Below are 17,405 nucleotides of genomic sequence, written 5' to 3' on the forward strand. Positions count from 1 at the left end.
ACACACACACGCCTTAAGGCAGATATACTCAACTGCTTTGCATACAGATTTGCAAATTTTCTGTTTTGAATTTAAAAACTTTGTCATGAAAACAACTAAACCTTAGCCTAACCTTCACTTCATGAGAATGTCCTCAATCTTTCTGGACCTTGTATGATGTTACGACTTATATCATTCATATCGCGAAACATGCTTCTTACTTAGACGAAAATTGAGTTTACGAATTTAATTGATGAGAAGAGATCAAGCTGATTCACTAATTCTTAGTTTGTGTAAAATACAACATTACATTAAAAACCATACAGTAAAAAGGTTAATAAACGAATCGAGCAGCATTAGACATTTTTCCTTTCACAATTTCTACACATATCGCAGCAATAGTAGATGGATGAGGGAACATCAAGTGTTAATTCCACATGTATGCATCAACCAAATCTTCAGCTTCCCAAGTTTAACAAAGAAGATAAAAACAGCCAAAAAAGTGATATACGTGTAGTTAAAGCCTTCAATTCTTATGCTGATACCAGAAATCTGATACATAACTTATCTACTGGATAATGGCTATATTAGTGTGCACAGAAAAAACTTACCATGCAACTAGAATTTAAACTTTGTGTGATTGTGTGCTGGCTTGATATGTCAGTGTCTGTAGGAGCTTTTTTAAGGTACATTTTTATGTATTTTTTTCGGTAATTGACGTTCAAGAAAGCAAGGAACGTCTAGGTCAATTTAAGAAATGTAACATATTTTGTATTCTATAAAAGGGCAATTTGTTCGCTCTACATTTTTCCTTGAAAACGCGGTCAGTAAGTATGCAGCAGGGAAGCAACAGGGGAAGTTGATAATGTTAAAAAAAAGAAATAAAGAATACCTGCTTGTGTTTCAAAAGCTGTATATTTTTTAGAAAAAGCGCAGAAAACCTCCTGCGAATGGCCTTGCTGGAGATGCATAATGAAGTCTTTCTCGTGTGGTGTTAAACAAGACGAAGTGAAACAAAACTGCCTGTAACGAAATCTCATTGCGATTTTATCGTACGCACAGATGCCACTGACATTCAAAATAAACTGAAGTCAAACAACAATCGAGTTCACGATCAAACTTGCACGACGACAAATACAAGGGAAAATCCTCGTTTGGCTGGACATTCCGCAACTGCCGTCCATTCGTCGACCAAGATGAAGACAGAGAGCAGTGACCATCGAACTACCGTCATGCTGTTCATTGTCAGTATCGTTTTCTTCGCATCCTGGCTGCCGAGTGTATCCCATGATGTGATTGCGGCAAGAGAGGTGAGGCGGTGGTATCCAAACCCTTATACGTGTTCGTATAACTTTCCAAAACACCCCAAAAAGAAATATTTGTTGAGTCTTCGCTTCACTCTATAGAAACCTGATTTGTCCCATGTCAATTATTTTCTACCCTTGTAGGTCCAAATACATGCGTTTCTACTATAAATGCGTTTTATCAGAGCACATCATGTCCCCATGCATTAGGCCACCATAAAAATGTATCCGAATGTGGATATTTTTCCTTTGAAGACCTCTTAACTATAGGTATTCCACCTGTATGTACTTTATGCATTTTTAATGAGTAGAATCCACTTTGCATGAATAAGTTGTTGCTACGCTGGGCAAGTCTGAAGCTTACAATCAACCTCCGTTTTCAGGCATAATTTGAATGTGTTAGTAATCCTGTATATTTGAGAGTATTTTTTTTTTGGGGGGGGGGGGCTAAATCACTTGACTTTGAATTGAATAAGCCAGTCAGCCTTGGTAAAAATAGGCCTTTGATAACCTAATTTTCCAGAAGATTTCTATACCTTTTTCTAGTTTATACCTTAAACGTATGAAACCCTTAACCGTCACTTTATAATAAAAAAAGCACTGCTTTTTTATGAATGAGTATAATATGCTACTCCGTGCACAGAATTTAAATAATCGAATAGGACACATTTTGTGGGCTATTTTTTTCATTTTTCACTTTTTCTTTTTCATAAGAATCATTAAGAGGTAGAAAAGTCATTCTCTTCCTGTCGTACAGTCAAAGCAAACCACTGATTCAATAACCAAGGCTGAATAACTCCACACTTTATGATAAAGTGATGAATGTGAACTGTTGCAGGGCCAAGTAGCGATTTCTGCATCGAGCGGTATAAGTTTGCTTAAGAAATATGAATGTAATCTATAGTAGATACAAGTCAATAGAGGTGGCATCATGGATAATAATTACCCCACGAGTGTCCTTGTGAGTGCGTATGTGTCAAGCTCTGTGAATGGGTATATTGCTTTCTTTGTATACATTTTTATTCAGCGATTCATCATGAATTTTCTTTCATTTTCCTCTCTTATTTCCTCCGGTTTTCGATTTCATTGTGCAGTTAAAGAAAATCGTACTTTTGCACTACGAAAACCCACTTCTGGCCATGTTGGGGTATGCGGCAACTCAGCTTAAGTACATTAACCACGCCATCAACGTATTCGTCTACGCGGCCGTCAACCGACGATTTCGAGAAGATTGTCTCAAAGCAGTGTCCTGCAAGTAAAAGGATCAGACGAACATAGTCGGCCACTCGATGGATAATCAATGTCATGTCCACAAGTTTTGCACAGCTTGGTTTATGAGCACAGTCGTCTACTTGGTAATGTCAATCACCTTTTTGGCGCTATAGTTTCCACATGGATTGGTCCGAGTGGGTGATGTTCGTTATTCCGAAACACACAAATTCCCACTACCTATAGATGTTCGTTAATCAGAAAAGGACAAACGTTTCGTTTATCCGAACAATTGTGGCGTTATTTCGAAGATTCATCATTCCGAAAGTTCGTAATTCCGAAAATGAAATAAGGTTCGTTATTCTGAAAGTTTGTTAATCGGAAAAATAAATGAGAAATGGTTTGTTATTCCAAGGTTTTTAATCCGAAAAATAAATGAGAAAAGGTTCATTATTCCGAAGGTACGTTAATAAAAAAAAAAAAGAGGATGCTTTCCATTCTTTTCTGTTACGGAAGAAGTGGATGTCAAACTATGATCGTAAATGACAGGTGCAAAATCTAAGCTTGAAACTATAAAATCATTTTCCCCAACAGATTGATAACAGAAGTAATTGCAGCGTTTTGTTTCCTTGATAATGACCAAGCTTTTGATGTAATCACCAGCACAATTACAGTCAATAATCATCTCACGTACTGTGTTTAAATTAGGCACATGTAAACGTATTAGCCCCTCGGCATAAAGACAAAGCCATAAACATCTTTTCTGGCAAAATTAAGTAATTTTGACGTGATGAAGGTAACGGATAATGCTACATAAAATGGATTTCCGGACTGGTTTAGAATTAATTTGAAAAGAATGAGTAACACTTTACAATCACAACAGTAATAAAATGAATCAAAATCGGATGAAAATTATGGGAAGTTATAAAATTATGAATTTTCGCTATTTTTTGCAAAGCAGTTCTGAAGAGATTGATACGTATTTTATTATGCAAATGAGTGAGCTGATACGATAACGTCACAATATTCCATTGATCGTTTTTCTGCAATAAAAAAAGCATCATGTAAAACATCATGCTATTCCTAACGGCATAACTTCAAAATAATGATCTCTCAGATACATTAGGATTTGAGACTAGGGCATTATTGTGTTTTACCAAAACAAACAAACAAGTAAACAAGCAAACAAAACGAAACAAAAAAGACAGAATCGGAAATTTCAAGATTTAGTAATGAAACTATGACACGTTGTGAGGTGATGACACAATCAACTCACTCATCGGCGGAACTGCTGTGTGTGGCAGATGTCGTTTTATTTCTTGCTTGTATTTTTCTCTCGCAGGAACGCAAATCCACAAAGGTAGAATCTCGGCATATCCGACTCTCAGCCTCAATCAAAAGGTTAAGAAGAAAGAATTATGTTGACGTGGTTGATGCAGTTTGAAGATGCGTTCTGAACAAAGTTAGAATCAGAACATATTCAGAAAGTTGTGTCCGCGTATGATCGACTGACAAACATAGATTTGCCATTTTATCTTTTTCTCTTAGATAACATACGCATCTTTATAGTTACTTGAATTAAAGTTCTCAGTTCTCCTTAGACCGCATCTTGCTTGCAGTTGACTTTTTTGTGATTGTCATAATTTTTTTACACATTTTGTAGACATATCTTTTTTTTTCTGATGTTTTCTAAAGGGACGTCAAATTATCCTGAAACTTGTATCAAAACAGATGTTAATAATTTACACTAAATTACTCACTCATTTGCAATGTTGTATAATAATTAACACACAATGACACACACACACACATTTATATATATATATATATATATATATATATATATATATACATATATATGTATATAACAATTATGCCGAATACCTATTTAATATGACTTTAAAAACCCGATGTATTTACAACTGACGGTCATAGAAATATTGTAAAGATCTTTCGAGAGGGGAGTGCATTCTACAGTTGGCAGAATTGCCATGGGTGCCGCGGATTATGGCCAATGATATAGCACATGCATGCTGTCAGCAGACCATTAGAGATAATCACACGATGTAAATCACCATCGCCTGACCTATTTTGAAGACAGTCTGACAATTGGTTGTCGCTAGACTTTCTATGTTGTGGTACAGCTCCGCCGATTTTGAAAATAGTCGTTTCGTAACTTGAAGGAAATGCTTTTAGTCTCGATTCGGTCGGTCATCATTTTGTCTAAAAAATTCATCCGCATCATTAGCTGCAAGCACAAATGTATACTGAATTTCACAATGAACGATTATCATATCCCCCCCCCTTTTTCACGAGGTTCCAATTTCGATCTGAGTGAAGTAGCTTCTTTGTGAGTTGAATTTAGAGCTTGATATTTTGAAGTATAATGACAGTCGATTAGGCACTGCGTTTAGGACAATTTTTACCTCTAGCATTTAAACTGGCACTTATGTATAATTGTGAAGAATTTAGAAGCACCCAAAATGTTTTTCATGAATTCAAACTAATGGAGTGAATGAATTCTGGAACTTTAGATTCATGACTTCATAATGATTTTCCCCTGGTTACAAAATGGCCGTTTCAGACTTTCTTTAGCATTCTACAAACGTATTTAATAGAGACTATATTTGTGAGTTTGTTACGACGAAATGATAATAATTTTTTTCTTTTCTTTTCTTTTTTTGCTCAAAACAAAGTGGACATTGCTGCCCATGATAGTTTGCCTTTCTTTGACGTGGTTGAAGAATAGCAACATATTCAACTTGTGTCAATTTGTTCCCTGAAGCAGTCCTAATACACAAATAAATTCACACCTTGATTGATAAATGCGAACGATGCCCTAGAATTCCGCAGTTTTTCCTTTTCTCTTCTTTTACGCGTTCTCTGAAAAGTGAGGGATATCACATACACACCTTCACTTCACCTGCAAACCTGGGGAATGCGTCCCCAATCAGAAACCCCAAACAGAACATCACAAAAACATTGCACACCAAAACGCCCACCACATATCTGACAAATCCAAGATAATATTATGATATGCATATCTCATGTCTTTGTCGGAAAACGCGTTTCAATCGCATGTAACCAATAATAATGAATAAGCCACTCAGAGGAGTAGAGCATTATATTCACAACCAGCCAATAAACTGACGTCGCTTATGAATATTCAGTATCTTTTCAGAAAATGTTTGGATGTCATTTGAATGATGTATGTTCAATGATTAGCTCAGAGAACATTAATGTATATCAGAAAAATGTGCACGTCGCTGCGAACGTATATAATCCGCCACTTCACTTTTTTTTTAGTTCGATTTCATTTTCCGAAAGAGTGAGTGATGTTGTCTTGTAATTTATTTGCCTATTGACATGACTGGCGAGACAATTTTCAGCTAAAACATTCGCTCAGATGAAGAATCATTTTCAGGTTTTTCGGGTATTGCTGTGAATATTGGTCAAGTGATTTGACAAAATATGCATCGCTACGTACGACTCGTATTTGGAATCGCATCGCCCCTCATCGGCATTCCAGCAAACATTCTGATTTGCATCGTTTGTCGCTCGTCGTCGACCCAAAAATGCCGTAGATATCGCCATCATGGCCCTCGCCGTCGACGATCTGATATCTTCGTCATTTAATGCCTTGAAGGTGCTCGTATTCTTTTCGGGCGTCAGCGATGCCCACTGCGTTATCGAGATCGTTTGCCTTCGCTCCGGCGTACTGACCGCAGCGTTGCTGACTGTTACCATAGCTGTCTACCGCTTTAGGGCTATCGTAACACCATTTTCTCGTCCAATCTCTCCCCTGACAGCAACATGGGTGTCCTTGGGGTGTTTTGTGGTTGCGTTCACCTACAACTCTCCCTTCATCTACCTGAGTCATGCTCACGAGGAAGAGGGAAAAATAATGTGTGTGATGTTCGGCGACATTGGTTGGGCCGGCGTCACGTACGCGTGGTCACAGACAATCATCTTCTCCCTTTCGTCTCTCATATCGTCCGTCCTGTACTTTAAGATCTTCCGGGTCATTCGAGGACAGCAGGAGGTCCGACGGGAGCTCACCAGCGGGCACGTACTGAAGAACACCCAGGCAGGCATCTGCTCGGTGTCGTCTTCCGTGTTCGCTGATAACAATAGTGTTCCAAAAACCATAGATTTCCCGTCCGACGAATCTAATGCCGAGATTTTTAATAGCGTCAAGAAAAAGGATTGCCCTATTGGTAAGTATAGATATTTTTAATGAAAGAATTAATGCAAATAAGGAAATACTTTCTATTGAAATGAAAAAAAAATAAAACAACTGCTGGCTAATTGTTGAATTGGCATTGACTTACTTAAAGGATTTGTTTTGTGTGTGTTATACGTTGCTGTTTTTTTCTCCCCGCTTTTGAATGACAGCGCACGATAATTTACGATAGAAGAACAAGACTGTCAGGAACATTACGTTACATAATAACGCAGATGTGTCAGAAAGCCTGTATGAGTCTATATGTTTATATCAATTTCAGCCTTACATATGATATAATTTCAGCAGGTATTTAGTTACAACAGCACGACGTAAAATTCGAGATAGAAGTGAAGACTAAAATACACACACACACACACACACACACACACATTAAAGAAACAAAGCTGCATCGCATATATATATGCAGCAGGGAGGAAACATGGGGAGTTGATAATGTATAAAAAGAAAATAATGCTCAAGAATGCCTGCTTACGTTACAATGAGAAAATGTGTTTATTCATTAAGAAAAATAAACCAGAAGAACTTATTCGAATGACCCTCCTGGAGAGGCATGTTCAAGTCTTTCTTTCTTTCTTTCTTTCTTTTTCGTGTTGACTTCAAGAAACCGAAGTAAAACAAAACAGCCTGTAGTGAAATCTCATTGCGATCTTATCGTACGCACAGATGGCCCCACTGACATTCAAATTAAAATGAAGTCAAACAACAATCGAGTTCACGATCAAACTTGCACGACGACGAATACAAGGGAAAATCCTCGTTTGGCTGGACATTCCGCAACTGCCGTCAATTCATCGACCAAGATGAAGAAAGAGAGCAGTGACCATCGAACTACCGTCATGCTGTTCATTGTCAGCATCGTTTTCTTCGTATCCTGGCTGCCGAGTGTATCCATTGACGTGATTACTTCAAGAGAGGTGAGGCGGTGGTATCCAAACCCTTATACGTGTTCGTATAACTTTCCAAAACACTCCAAAAAGAAATATTTTTGGAGTTTTCGCTTCACTCTATAGAAACCTGATTTGATATCGAGCAGTATAAGTTTGCTTAGGAAATATGAATGTAATCTATAGTAGATACAAGTCAATAGAGGTGGTATCATGGATGATAATTACCCCACGAGTGTCCTTTTGAGTGCGTATGTGTCAAGCTCTGTGAATGGGTATATTCCTTCCTTTGTATACATTTTTATTCAGCGATTCATCATGAATTTTCTTTCATTTTCCTCTCTTATTTCCTCCGGTTTTCAATTTCATTGTGCAGTTAAAGAAAATCGTACTTTTGCACTACGAAAACCCACTTCTGGCCATGTTGGGGTATGCGGCAACTCAGCTTAAGTACATTAACCACGTCATCAACGTATTCGTCTACGCGGCCGTCAACCGACGATTTCGAGAAGATTGTCTCAAGGCAGTGTCCTGCAAGTAAAGGGATCAGACGAACATAGTCGGCCACTCGATGGATAATCAATGTCATGTCCAGAAGTTTTGCACAGCTTGGTTTATGAGCACAGTCGTCTGCTTGGTAATGTCAATCACCTTTTTGGCGCTATAGTTTCACATGGATTGGTCCGAGTGGGTGATGTTCGTAATTCCGAAACACACGAATTCCCTCTACCTATAGATGTTCGTTTACCACAAAAAGACAAAGGTTTCATTTATCCGAATAATTGTGGCGTTATTTCGAAGATTCATCATTCCGAAAGTTCGTAATTCCGAAAATGAAATAAGGTTCGTTATTCTGAAATTTTGTTAATCGGAAAAATAAATGAGAAATGGTTTGTTATTCCAAGGTTTTTAATCCGAAATATAAATGAGAAAAGGTTCATTATTCCGAAGGTACGTTAATAAAAAAAAAAAGGATGCTTTCTATTCTTTTCTGTTACGGAAGAAGTGGATGTCAAACTATGATCATAAATGACAGGTGCAAAGTCTAAGCTTGAAACTAAAAAATTACTTTCCCCAACAGATTGATAACAGAAGTAATTGCAGCGTTTTGTTTCCTTGATAATGACCAGGCTTTTGATGTAATCACCAGCACAATTACAGTCAATAATCATCTCACGTACCGTGTTTTCATATATCCTTTATACCTGTTTTGGTCGCATTCGGCATTCATTATTTGAGTAAACATGATAATTTGTGTAAACAGAGGTTACGGGTATAAAAGTTCCTAGGAATTTAATTGTTCATCCAATTAGGAACATGTAAATGTATTAGCCCCTCGGCATAAGGACAAGGCCGTAAACATCTTTTCTGACAAAATTAAGTAATTTTGGCGTGATAAAGGTAACAGATAATGCTACATAAAGGGGAGTTCCGGACTAGTTTAAAATTAATTTGAAAAGAATTAGAAACACTTTACAATCACAGCAGTAAATAAAATGTTTCAAAATCGGATAAAAATTATGGGAAGTTATGAAATTATGAATTTTCGCTAATTTTTGCAAAGCAGTTCTGAAACAATTGATACGTATATGCAAATGAGTGAGCTGATGCGATAACGTCAGAATTTTCCATAGATCGTTTTTACTGCAATATAAAAAGGCATAATGTAAAACATGATGCTATTCCTGGCTGCATAACTTCAAAATAATGATCTCTCAGATACATTAGGATTTGAGACTAGGGCATCATTGCGTTTGACCAAAACAAACAAATAAACAAGTAAACAAGCAAGCAAAACGAAACAAAAACAAAAACAAGACAGAACTGGAAATTTCAAGATTTAGTAATCAAATTATGGCAAGTTGTGAGGTGATGACACAATCATCTCACTGATCTGCATATTCATATTGACTGATCAAGAATTGTTTTGTGTGCCAGATGTCGCTTTATTTCTTGCTTCTATATTTTCTCTCGCAGGAACACATATCCACAAAGGTAGAATCCCGGTATATCCGACTCTCAGCCTCAATAATGTTGACGTTTTGATGTGGTTTGAAGATTCATTCTGAACAATGTTAAAATCAGAACAAATTCTAAAAGGTTGTTGTGTCCTTGCAGGATCGACTCACAAACATAAATTCGCCATTTCATCTTTTTCTTATAGATAATAAACGCATCTTTGTAGTGACTGGAATTAAAATTCTCAGTTCTCCTTAGTGTGCATCTTGCTTTCAGTTGACTTTTTTTGTGATCGTCAAAACTTGTTTATACATTTTGCAAACATATCTTTTTTTTCTGATGTTTTCTCAAGGAATGTAAAATGACGTCAAATCATCCTGAAGCTTTTATTAATAAAAACGGATGTAAATGATTTACACACTAAATTACTCATTTGCAATATTGTAATTAATATACAATGACTACACACACACACACACATTTATATATATATATATATATATATATATATATATATATATATATATATATATAATGTACAGTATGTGATATATTATATATATACATATATATATATATATATATATATATATATATATTATTTATATATATATTACAAAAACAATTATGTCGAATACCTATTTGATATGATTAAAAAAAAAACCCGATGTATTTACAACTGATGGTCACAGAAATATTGAAAAATCTTTCGAGAGGAGAATGCATTCTACAGTCGGCAGAATTCCTTTGGTTACCGCTGATTATGGTCACTGAGCGCTGAGAGCACATGCATGCTGTCACATCAGACTACCAGACATAATCACAAGATGTATAGAGAGTAAATCACCATCGCCTGACCTATTTTGAAGACAGTCTGACAATATGGTTGTCGCAAGACTTTCTATCTTTTATACAGCTCCGCCGATTTTAAAAAAAAAAATCGTTTCGTAACTTGAAGGAAATGCTTTCAGTCTCTCTTCGGTCGCTCCTGATTTTGTCTAAAAATTCATCCGCATCATCAGCTGCAAGCACAAATGTATACTGAATTTGACAATGAACGATTACCATTTTCCACCTTTTTCACGAGGTACTCATTTCGTTCTAAGTGAAGTAGCTTCTTAATTTGAGTTGAATTTAGGGGTGATGTTCGTTATTCCGAAGGTTCGCTATTCCGAAGGTTCGTTATTGAGAAGGTCGTTAATCCGAAAGACACAAATTCCCTATACCTAGAGGTTCGTTAATCCGAAAATGAAAAAGGGTTCGTTAATCCGAACATTTGTGGCGTTATTCCGAAGGTTCGTTATTCCGAAGAATTTTGTGAATCCGAAAATAAAATTCGGAACAATGAACCTTCAGAATAACAAATCTTCGGACTAAAGAGCCTTCGGAATAACGAACCTTCGGAATAACGAGCTGTAACCGAATTTAGAGCTTCATATTTTGTAGTAATGACAGTCGATGAGATGAATGTCTTTACTGTCTACGAAATATGTCATTACTGTTCCAAGGTTTCTCCAGAGAGAATGTGCTTACTATACTGTGTCTTCGTTGAGACTGTTACGAAATTGATTTCACAATCAGTACATTACCATTACCAAAATATGTTAGACTGCTTAGTTTGTGGTTGTTTCAATTTACTTTCAGCAGTCAGTTCACCAGTGTTCACGTAAAAGGAAATAAAAGGAAAACTTCAGTGCTTTCTTTAATTCACAGCAAAATGTTAAGTTTAAGATAGTTGTGATGAAATGCGACACATTCTGTACTAACATAAGCGATCCTTCACCACATATGCATAAAAACTTCTGGAAAAAGTCTGTGCTATGCTGACGCTAACTTTAGTAAAAGGCTTATGCTAAACGTACGTAGATGAATATTACACTTTATTTAAAATCTGCCTGGAAGAAAAGTGAAGACATTTTAGAAATTCTTATGTACAGTAACACCAGTTACGATTCGATTGCAAACTCGTAGCATTGTCATTCATAAGAGCAAGTTGATAATTCTATGAATAGTGCTCTTATATAATATGAATTTATTTTAATTAAGTAAGTGGAGACCTTCCGAGATCAATGACGTCATTAGCTCAAACTAACTTGCGCGACGTAGTTGTGACCAATAAGTCCTTTTTCATGTGAAACTGGATTTACATATATTTTCACTCTGTACTTGTCTCATTCTACAGTTCAAGTTTCACTTTTTGTATGAGTTTGAGTCTTCATCATACCTTGAACATAGCGTTTCACTGTAAGGATGAAGCTGAGGAAGAAACGCAGAAGTCAGAAAATAATATGATACATCATAATCAGGACATCAACGTCAAGGTACTCATCATAATTTCCACCCACACTTTTCTAAAAGCAATGTTCACTTCATTTGATTACTTCGTCTCTTTCTATACAGGAAAGGAAAAAAATATGAATATAATGTTTTTCTGTTTCATTCAGCTGGCATCTAAAGGCTTCCTTTCAATCCACTACCCTAATGCTGCGTCAGTCTTAGTGGATAATGTGCCCTTCAAAGTCTTGCGTTGTCTAGTCTTGGGATCTCCTTTGTCCTCGAGAACATTAGCAGATATACCTTCCTCTTAATTTTTTACTGCCACAAAATGCTATTTGATTCATTCAGCGACAGATCTTTGAACAATTTGTCGCTATTCATGGCAGAGAAGCCCCTATGAAATGGCCCTCTAAAAGGATCATACAATAGAGAAGATAGTATATGAAAAGTGACACAAATTATCCCCAATTTTGCAACTATGTTCGATGAATTTGATCTGATGATTTTGCTTCTTTTGAAAGAAGACGATTGAGCAGGAGTTATCGCTTTAGGACCTATATATACTTTTAGACTCCTTTTATGACAGTTTTTTGCTATACCAGCTGGAGCGGGTATTCCTTATCATTTCAATATCTGCAAGAAGATGTTAGAGATCCATAGTCTATTCATAGTCCGATTATGAGAAGCACAGATGAATATACACGTAGACTTCTATGAGTGTCTAATATCTTGATTAAGCTTCTTAATCTCCGGACGTTGATAAGAGACGAACTTCAACTGAAATCATGAGAAATACGAAAATATGCTTATTGAAAATGATCCATACAGACAAATGTCATAATTGATTGCAATTAATTGGTAAATGTATGATATACGATTGTGATTTGTCTTCATGCCTTTGCAGCACAGATGGTCACAGAAATATTGAAAAGTGTTTCGAGAGGAGAAGGCATTCTCCAGTCGGCAGAATTGTCGTGGTTACGACGGATTTTGGTCACCGATTATTGTGGCTCACATATACATGTGAAAGTGGGCATTTCTGTCCATTTTTCCCCCTTTTCTTTGACATGGTTGAATGGGAGAGACAGGGTTTGCATAAATTTGTCCCCTAAAGTGTCCTGATACAGAAACATAAGCACATCTTGATTGATAAATACGAGTGATGTTCTGAATATCCGCATTCTCTTCACCTGAGATGTGGGATGCGTCCCCCATCCCGTCTGTTTGTGCACACACATAATTTGTGTCACCACACAGAACATTCCAAGAACATTGCAATGCAGAACGCTTACCACACATCAGGGGAGTTTAAGATGATTATCATAGTATCTTATTTCTTTATTGTGTAATGCGTGTAGATCGCATGAAACCAATAAGCCAATCAGAGAAGAGACGAGAACCATTATCTTCACCATTGTTCACAGCAGCCAATAAACTGATTTCGCTAATGAATATTCAGTTTCGAATAGATATCAAATAAATATCATTTGAATGATGTATGGTCAATGATAATAGCTCGGAGAAAATGTATATCAAAATAATGGGCACATCGCTGCTATATATTCTGCCACTTCACTTTTTTAGTTCGATTGCATTTTTCCGAAAGAGTGTGTGACATTGTCTTACAATCTATCTGCCTATTGACATGTGACTGGCAAGAAAATTTTCAGCTAAAACATTCGCTCAGATGTAGAATCATTTTCAGGGGGGTTTTTCGGATAGCGCTGTGAATATCTGTCGAGTCATTTGAAAAAATATGCATCGCTACGTACGCCTCGTGTTTGGGATCGCAGCACCCTTCATCGGCATTCCAGCAAACATTCTGATTTGCATCGTGTTTGCTCGTCGTCGACCCAAAAATGCCGTAGATATCGCCATCATGGCCCTCGCCGTCGACGATCTGATTTCTTCGTCATTTATTGCCACGAAGGTACTTATATTCTTTTCGGGGGTCAGCGATGTCCACTGCGTTATCGAGATGGTTAGTCTTCGCTCCGGCGTACTGGCCGCAGCATTGCTGACTGTTACCATAGCTGTCTACCGCTTTAGGGCCATCGTAACACCATTCTCTCGTCCAATCTCTCCCCTGACAGCAACATGGGTGTCCTTGGGGTGTTTTGTGTTAGCGTTTACCTACAACTCGCCCTTTATCTACCTGAGTCATGCTCACGAAGAAGAGGGGAAAATGACGTGTATGATGTTCGGCAACATCGGCTGGGTCGGCGTCACGTACGCTTGGTCACAGACAATCATCTTCTCCCTTTCGTCACTCATAGCGTCCATCCTGTACTTTAAGATCTTCCGGGTCATTCGAGGACAGCAGGTGGTCCGACGGGAGCTCACCGGTGGGCATGTACTGAAGAACACCCAGTCAGGCATCTGTTCAGTGTCGTCTTCCGTGTTTGCTGATAACAAATTGGTTCCAAAAACCATAGATTTCCCGTCCGACGAATCTAATGCCGAGACTTTTAATAGCGTCAAGACAAAGGATTACCCTGATGGTAAGTACAGGTATTTTTTAATGAAAGGATTTGTACGGCAAAGGAAATACTTTCTTTAGAAATGGAAAAAAAAAGCCAAGAAAGAACAGCTGGCCAATTGTTGAATCGGCATCGACTTACTTAAAGGATTTTTTTTTTTTTTTTGGGGGGGGGGGGGGGGGTAAGGGTATGCGTTGCTGTTTTTTCTCCCCGCTGTTGAATGACAGTGCACGATAATTTACGATAGAAGAACAAGACAGTCAGGAACATTACGTTACAATATACATTTAACTCAGATGTGTCAGTACGCAGGTATATGAGTGTATCATTATTATAATATATGTTTACATTCTTTTCAGCCTTACATATGATATAATTTCACCAGGTATTTAGTAACGACAGCACGTAAGATTCGAGATAGAAGAGAAGACACACACACACACACACACACACACACACATTTAAAACAAAAGCTGCATCACTGCGGTGAACCATTGCATTTTCAGCAGTTTGACAGAGAAGATAAAAACAGCGAAAAGTAAGACAAACGTGTAGTTAAAGACCCCACTTCTTATTCTGATACCAGAAATCTCGTTTATAACTTTTGTGTCTCTTGGGTAACACAGTGGTAATGGATTTACAATGAAATTTCAGAAATTAAGAAATTAACATTTCAATTTTGTAGTTTGTCTCCTATAATAGTTATAAATTCTTTTTCGTTTTACAGTTTCCTCTAAGAATGTGAGCCATGTGTATATGCAGCAGGGAAGCAACAGAACGAATTGATAATGTAAAAAAGAAAAGAAAATGATGCTAAAAATGTCTGCTTACGTTACAAACAATGACAAAATAAGTTTATTTTTTGAAGAGTAAAAAAAAAACAAACAGAAGAAGTTATGCGAATGACCTTGCTAGAGAGGCATGTTTAAAGGGATTGTACAGTATTGGTGGAGATGAGGATTGGGTTTTTAACTCTTTTCGAGATACCAAAAAACAACTTATAATATAATTCAGAGCATACCATTCTAAGAGAAATCCAAAGTCTATTTGATAAAAATCGGTTTTGGAATGGCTGAGATATTCAAAAACAAAGTAAAACAAAGCGATCGTAATAAAGGGTGGGTCCTACCTTTTATTACAATTGCTCTGTTTTGGATATCTCAGCCATTTTAAAACTGATATTCATTAAATAAAAGTTCAGCTCCTCTTGGAATTACATGCTTCCATTGTTATATAAGAGGTTTCTCATTATCTCACCAAAAATGTTATAAATCTGAAGTTAGGTCTCAAACAAAACTGTACGATTCCTTTAAGTCTTTCTTTCTTTTCTTTCTTTTCTTTCTTTTTACTGTTAAAAAGATATGAAATGAAAAATGAAATGAAATGAAAATGAAACAAACCGAAGTGAAACAAAACAGCCTGGAGTGAAATCTCATTGCGAATTTATCGTACGCACAGATGCTGACATTCAAATGAAGTCAAACAACAACCCAGTTCACGATCAAACTGACACGACGACGAAAATTCCTGCCTTGGCTGGACAGTCCGCAGCTGTTGGCCATTTGTCGACCAAGATTAAGAAGAGGAGCAATAGTGACCACCGAACTACCGTCATGCTGTTCATCGTCAGTATCGTTTTCTTTGTATCCTGGCTACCGAGTGTATCCTTTGACGTAATTGTAACAAGAGAGGTGAGGCGGTGGTCACAAAATCATTACGTTTTCGTAAAAAACTTTCCAAAACACCCCGACAGTTTGGGCATCTCACAGTTTTCTCCGAAACTTGGGATTCGTATAGACAGGGCGGTGGGAAGCCACCTCCCTGGTATAAGTGAAATCCAAATACATACGTTTATGCTAATGCATTTTATCAGAGTATGTCACGCACCTATACAGTAGGCCACTTTGAAGACCTCTTAATTATAGGTGTTTACTACTAAATTCATGAATACATCGTTGCTACATTAGGCAAGACTTGCTGGAGATCAACACAACCTTTCTTTCTAAGCGTAATTTGAAATGTGTCGTTAATCCTGCATATCTGAAAATATATGTTTTAAAGTTGAATCACTTGATTTTGAATTGAAGCTAGTCAGCCTTGGTGAGAATGGGCATTTATACCCCGTCTGCCAGACGCTTTATATACCTCTTTCTGGTTTACTGACTAATTATGCATTAAATGTAAATCTTATATGAAACGCGTAGTCACTGTAAGCGTTACTTTTTTTATACATGGGTATATACTCGGTGCACAGGATTGAAGAGATAATGTAGGACACATTTATTTTTTTTTTTTGCTCTTTTTCTAATTAGAATTTTTCGAGGTAGAAAGCCAATTCTTTAAAGCAAACCCTTGAATCTATAGCCAAAGCTGAATAATTGTAGTCATGAATGTTCCTGAGACAGAGCCAAGAAGCGATTCTTGCATTGGGCGGTATATATATCGTAATCTATACTAAATACAAGTCAATAGTATACCACCGTGCTTGTGAGTGCGTGTGTGTCTAGTTATGTAAATGTGTACTAATTGTTTTCTTTTTGCATGATTTTTTTGTATTCAGTGATTCATCGTGAATTTTCTTGTATTTTCCTCTCTTATTTCCTCCGGTTTTCAATTCGATTGTGCAGTTAGGGGAAATCGTACTTTTCCACTATGAAAAGCCACTTCTGGCCATTTCGGTGTATGCGGCAGCTCAATTGAAGTACATTAACCACGTCATCAACGTATTCATCTACGCGGCCTTCAACCGACGATTTCGAGAAGATTGTCTGAAGGCAATGTCCTGCAAGTAAAAGGGTAATTATTAACGAACATGGTCGGCCATGGTCGTTGCACAGCTTGGTTTAAGAGCACCGTCGTCTGCTCGGTAATCTCGACCACCTTTTGGGCTTGTGTTTCAGATGGATTAGTCCCGAATTTGGCCAGCAAAAAAATATGGTAAAATTTTTGTCGCGATTTTGTCACTATTCTGGCGATAAACACGAAAATAGTAAATTCTACGATATACAATTGTGGTTTGTCTTTTAATGCTTTTGCAGAAAGAGATTTGAATATACATTGAATTCTC

General features: G+C 37.1%; 2 protein-coding genes across 2 annotated transcripts; both read left to right on the forward strand.

The window, feature by feature from the left end:
- The first annotated feature begins 6,087 nt into the window (after nt 1-6,087).
- LOC139715900 (uncharacterized) lies at nt 6,088-8,163 on the forward strand. The gene is made up of 3 exons (XM_071627453.1): nt 6,088-6,709; nt 7,402-7,652; nt 7,999-8,163. The coding sequence occupies exons 1-3, from the start codon at nt 6,088-6,090 to the stop codon at nt 8,161-8,163; spliced, it is 1,038 nt and encodes a 345-aa protein (XP_071483554.1).
- A 5,451-nt stretch (nt 8,164-13,614) lies between these two features.
- Nucleotides 13,615-17,130, forward strand: LOC139715901 (uncharacterized). Its single transcript, XM_071627454.1, has 3 exons — nt 13,615-14,359; nt 15,797-15,963; nt 16,966-17,130. The coding sequence occupies exons 1-3, from the start codon at nt 13,615-13,617 to the stop codon at nt 17,128-17,130; spliced, it is 1,077 nt and encodes a 358-aa protein (XP_071483555.1).
- The last annotated feature ends 275 nt before the right edge of the window (nt 17,131-17,405 follow it).

Source organism: Diadema antillarum, unplaced genomic scaffold (genome assembly GCF_040938485.1).
Source record: "Diadema antillarum isolate AM-2024a unplaced genomic scaffold, OU_Dant_1.0 scf00000057, whole genome shotgun sequence".
In the NCBI taxonomy this organism is placed as follows: Eukaryota; Metazoa; Echinodermata; class Echinoidea; order Diadematoida; family Diadematidae; genus Diadema; species Diadema antillarum.